General features: G+C 40.6%; 1 protein-coding gene across 5 annotated transcripts in view; it reads left to right on the forward strand.

Annotated features, from left to right (window-relative positions):
* FOCAD (focadhesin) overlaps positions 1-6000 on the forward strand; it is a 319213-nt gene that overhangs the window by 260092 nt on the left and 53121 nt on the right. For all 5 annotated transcript variants that reach the window (XM_024126842.3, XM_028494027.2, XM_028494026.2 and 2 more), the window contains one exon: positions 4187-4334. In XM_024126842.3, the coding sequence (XP_023982610.1) occupies positions 4187-4334 (148 nt within the window). The remainder of the gene's footprint in view (positions 1-4186; positions 4335-6000) is intronic.

A 6000-nucleotide genomic window follows, 5' to 3' on the forward strand; every position in this document is an offset into this window, starting at 1 on the left:
CTAGGCCTTTTCACATCTGCTTCTCATGTAATTAAGCCCTGATTACAACCTAAATATTGATACTAAAGCAGGAGTCACCATCACTTCAGTTTACAGATGAAGAACGTGAGTCTCAAATAGGAGACTGGTTCAAGGTCACGCACTAAGGGCAGAGCCAGGAGAGAAACCTAGGTAGTCTGATTTCAAAGCCAGCTTGCTTTCTCTTGCTTAGCACAGCATGGAGAACACATTTCAGTAGAAAGAAAGCAGTTTGACACTTGACAGTGTGGTGTTGATTATTTTTTCTGACATGTGGATGTTGCCTATCATTGAAAGCAGAAGAGAGATTCTAACTAGGCCCAGACCTGGTTCATAGCATAAAGTATTCCCCCATCCAATGAGCTTGCAGGAGTCCGGGGCAGTCCTCTCTCACCTGAAATATTGGAGGCGTTACCCAAAGGTAGTTAATAGATCTGGGAGCGTGCTACCTCGAGTGATAGAATTCACCCAGAGCAAATTTACCACGCTTCCTTGGTTTAATGGATGTATCCCTGCTGAGAGAACCGAGCACCTGGTCTGGTGTTTGGGGTCCTATCACTTACATTTTGCTGCCATCTAGTGGTACTTATTACACCATTTCAATCTTCACAGCCATAACTACTCATGTTATCTATCAACGACCTGAGCATTGGTTAATTACTGTTGAGCTTTTACAAATATGATAACATTTGTATAGCACTTTGTAAAGGGCAAAGCACTATACAAATGTTAACTGTTATTAGAACTAATTATTAGATGGCCTAGTACTTAATCTGCAGAATAGCCTACAATAAACTAGGGAATTGAAGATTCATCTGTGGTTAATTTTAGAAAAATATATCATGTCCCAGTTGATATAGCAACACACATATCGGAATTATGAGCATAGCTTTTAAGACTCAGAATTTCCTTTGCCAATGATATTTTAATACACTTGGATAAGAGATTCAAATAAGTAATGACATAATGGGGCATATCATCCTCTTTATCATTTGTTAGTATTCTTTTTTTTTTTTTTTTTTTTTTTTTTCAGTATGCGGGCCTATCACTGTGTGGCCTCTCCCGTTGCGGAGCACAGGCTCCAGACGCGCAGGCTCAGCGGCCGTGGCTCACGGGCCCAGCCGCTCCGCGGCATGTGGGATCTTCCCAGACCGGGGCACGAACCTGTGTCCCCTGCATCGGCAGGCGGGCTCTCAACCACTGCGCCCCCAGGGAAGCCCTGTTAGTATTCTTATAGGAGATTTATGTTAGCAATTCCAAAACCTCAATTTTATATCTAACACAATTTATTTCATCTGTTCAGGACACCAACACTTAAGTCCTTTTTGTTTTCAATGGAGAGAAAGATGTGAAAGCTATCTCTGCCCAAGTTATTCTTGGTTTAGAGCTGGTAGAACAGTGAAGCTAGAATGAGGTAAATGTGTAGAAATGCTGAACTAAGCACCTAGAAGAATCTTTAAGACTTAGGACAAAAGATACACACACTAAAATGTAGAAGATTTGGAAGTCAGAAGGAAACATCAGGAATGAAGCTTGAGGACTACCTTCTTGGTACATGCTGGAACAAATTAGACAAAGTAGAAGGAAACAGTTCAGATGGGCAATAGATGCATACAATCTAACGTATTTTTATTGGCACCCATATGTACTTAGTTAGACTATATATTCATATATCATAACAGTCACCTAATAACCAAATGAATAGAATCGTTAGTGACTGTTAACCTTGCCCAAGAATAATTCTGCTGTGATAATTTTTAGGTAAATATAAACTAGAAACTGGGATGTCTTTTTCTAGACCTTTGTGCCCATGTACCTTGAGATGGTGAAAGAGGAGCTTCAGTCCAGGGGATAGAGATTTTTGTGTGCCCAGAATAGCCAGAAAAGCAAGACCTGTCTATTATTTGAAAAAGATGAACCCCAGTAGTTAAGTGAGCTTTGAGAAGAATCTTTTTTCCTCATAAACCTGACACCTCTTTCTTAAATTAGTCTGGCAAAAAATAGAAATCGAGTTTTCTTGATTGAATCTTGGATGATATATTCAGTGAATTTTACCACTCATAAATTTTGCCTCCAACTGAACATGAAAATCAAGCCTTGGGGTTTTTTGGGAGGGGTTTCCCCCCTATAGATTTTCTCTCCACTTTAGATTCTCTTGAAACTAAAGAGAATTTGGTCAGTTCTTCAGCATTCAATAAATGTTGGTTGAATGCCTCTCCCTGTCAAGCAGTGTTACTAGGTGCCACAAATACTGTGGTGAGGAAAAAACAGAAAAGGTACCTACGCTCATGGAGCTTGCAAGCTAGTAAAGGACGTGGTCAGTAATCAAATCAGCTCCCAGATAATCTTCTTCGGAGTATATCATTAAAATTGTCTGAAGTAAATTAGTACAAGGTACTATGGGACAATACTAAGGAGGTTTCCTGCTGGGCCAGGGCAGGTATCCCTGAGGAAGTAACATTTGAAATCCTAAGCATAAATAGCAGTTACATAGTTAAAGAGGGAGCAAAAGTTAAATTTTAAAGTATTAAATGATATTTGTCTAACTATATCTTTGGTCTGATTTCAGGTTTTCATATGTATCAATATAGAAAGATGGCCAAAAAAAAACCCTTTCCTGTAGAGTCTAAATGAAAACAAAGACTTTAAATCCATTCTAATCAGCAGTAGCCTTTCCTCTTTCAGAAATGTGATTTGTCTCAAAAGCACACAGTGTTCAGATGTTAGATGCTGATTTAACTCATTGAAATATGCATTATGCTAGTTGAGCTGGTTGTTAAGGTTATGTAAGCAGGAACAGCAGTTCTGCCTGACTTGGATTATTGCTGCAGTAGCTTCCTGACAAAGGATTTTCTAATGCCAGATTGTTGTGCAATAGAACCTAGGAAAACACACCTGAGACATGTTGCCTTCTCATAAGCATTCCATCATGGCATCACACAGGGTGCCGGGAGGGGCCTGGGTTTGGCAGTTGGAACAGAAGGCTGGAAATCAAAAAACCCTGTCTTCTGTCCATGCTCTGCTGGAAACTCTCTGCATGACCTTGAGCAAATCCTGTAGCCTCTCCATCCTCTTGGGTATCTCTTATCAGATGTGGAAGCTCCGTTGGCACAGAGGTGTCAGGGGAAGTAACTAACCTGTTCAAGAAACTATGTGAAGGTCTTGACGCCAGCCAAAGCGATAGATGCTATATAAGAGCAAAATGACATAACATACGGGCATTGAAATATGTTATTGGAGAAATGCCCTGGAATGTCTTCTTAAGCAGTAGATATCAGGAAGAGAGGCAAGCCAAACCAGAGTGAGGATGATTTCTGAAAAAGTCAGCATTTCCTCAACTTGAAAAACAACAATGATGATAAAAACTTTTTCCAAAGAGTAAAAAATTACCCTCAAGCCACATTTATCTTATCACACTAACTAGAAGTTTTCTGGGAGAACAATTCTTTTCTTAAAATGGATATGTATTCTTTCAGGAGACCTGGGGCACAAAGCCCAAGATTCCAATTGAATTGTCACATGGGGTAACATTTGACAAGCCTGTCATTTGTCCATTTTCTCTTCTGACCCAGTGGTGGTACTCGGAGGGATCAGAGGGGAGAAGAGGATTAATGTCATTGGGCACAAATACACAGTTTCTTTGAGACAGAAATTCCACTTGTTGAAGTTGACTAGGAAACATGAAGCACTTAGCAGTACCTCGTAATTATGCCTTGCATTTATCCGCCCCTCCTCCCCCCGTTATTAGTCAGATGGCCTCAGCTCATATCCTGAAATTTAGGCTTTTCTCTCCTTATGCAGTTAATCATAGTGCACTCAGCATGATGGGGGGGGCAGTCAGTGGAGAGAGGACCACAGCATTTCTCTAAGTGCAGAGATAGAACTGGTTTGACTAATTTTTATGCCTACTTCTCTTACAGAGTTTGTCAAACTATTTCATGTATTTATTTGTTTTCTCCATTGGGTACATAGCACTGGCATGGGCCATGGACACATTTTGATTGGGAGGGGCGGTGGGTCATGGAATACACCTGTACGCCAGGCAGCAGAATTAGAATCCAGCCATCTTACCTCGGGTTGTAGAGCACTGGTGACTCCTATGATAAGTGAAGAGCAATGGCGTGGATTTCTTACTATTTTCACTCCTCATCTTTTTTTGGCATCCAAGCACGGGCTGTATACTGGGAGTTGGACTTGTCCTGTCCCTCATGAGCCACAGCAGCCGAACAGAGTCGCGAGTTCACGTGGCAGCCTCGCTTCGGAAGCTCTCCGTGTACCTAGATGACAGCGGGGGCCAGAGCAGAACCTTTCAGGAGGTAGGAGACCAACGTTCCAGTTTCCTTCCATCTGCTGGCTTTTGTTTTCCTCTTGCTGCTTATTTTCTACTTCTCCTGTTTTGGTAACTCTGAAATTAAATCCTTCCTCAATTTCAGCTGGGCTAAGGGGAAAATCTGAGTGGCAAACAACCTACATTAGATCATAAGGTTTTCAAATAGTGCAGCTATTTAAATCAACTTAGACTTACATGTGGCATGTAAGAGCCTTTAGTGACTACAAAAGCCTAACTCAGCATCACTAGAAGGCAGTTTCTAAGAAGAGCTGCAATTTCTGGAGGAAGGTTAAATGGAGATTTTTTAGAATTAGGCTCCATCCAAGTATAACTTTAAGGAATGGCCGGGAATAAGCTTAAGAAACTGCGGATCGAAAAGGCATTTGATTTTTTTTAATGTCAGTAAGCATGAAAAATTATTGAGGAAATTCCCTTCACCACACTTAATGAAAAGATTTTTCTGTGATGGTGCACAAATATGCAGAATTGGGATCCTGGGCACTGGTCTGTGTGTTGACTGGGTCGAGCAGGACATCTGAGGCCTGTGTGTCTATGAGCCCAGGTGAAGCCGCGCCACTGCAGGGCTCTTCTCTCTGGGAGGAGCCTGGGCTGACCTCTTGGCCTCACTAGATTCTCCCTCTCATTAGAGCAGATCCTATTTTCCCCCCCGGCCTGCCCACGAGCTATTGATGAGCACATAATGGCTGCTGTGTTTCCCCGCTCAGCTCCTCTGCTTTCAGCAATAGGACTTGTTGAATCAGTGAATTTCTTTGGGGCACAGAGGGTTGCAGTTTTGTTCTAAGACATGCACCACATTTCCATTTTTAAAGCAGTGCAGAGCACAGTTGGAAAGTACATATATATATTTTTTTAAAGCCGAAGGAGAAAATGTTACAACCATGGAGCAATTTGATTAAAAAATGAAAGCAAAGTTTTTCTAATTGATGCATCTGTCTGCCTTGATGGTTTGATTTAGAAGGCCTCGAGCAAGCAGTTTTGGTTGTTCCTCCCCTCTGATTTTTATTATCCAATATCTATCTTAGAAACTGCCTCTTTTTTTCATGCTGTATCAATCAGTGTGAGGAGTTGAACATTTCTACTTTGTCTTAACAGCATCTTTGTGAGGAAGGGATTCATCATGAAAATGCAAGGTAGCAGGGAGGGATGAATAACCTTGATTTGGAAAAATGGAAGCTCAAATAGTTGGGGTGACTTGCTTAAAGTTACTTAGCCAGTCAGTGGTCAATTTGGGATATACATTCAAGTATTGTTTCTACTCCCAACATTAAAAAAAAATTATAATTTGTTTATTTATTCATCTATTTATTTATTCATTTGCTTATTAAAATCACACCAGTGCTCTGAAGTGAGTAGTATTATCCCTATTTTACACAAAACCCACCTTCCTCGTCCGTCATGCTCCACTACTTCTACTAGGGAATCTTCATGTAGCAGCGTTTCACTGCTTTGAATTTCCTCTCCGGTTTGGCATTGGATCAGAGCACATGGCCATTAGTAGTATGCACTGGTGATGAAAATCTACTTCTACTGTTGAGGGAACTTTTTTTTTTTTTTTTTTTTTAGTTTTATTTTATTTATTTATTTTTTTTAACATCTTTATTGGAGTATAACTGTTTTACAATAGTGTGTTA

This window comes from Physeter macrocephalus, chromosome 9 (assembly GCF_002837175.3).
Source record: "Physeter macrocephalus isolate SW-GA chromosome 9, ASM283717v5, whole genome shotgun sequence".
Lineage (NCBI taxonomy): Eukaryota > Metazoa > Chordata > Mammalia > Artiodactyla > Physeteridae > Physeter > Physeter macrocephalus.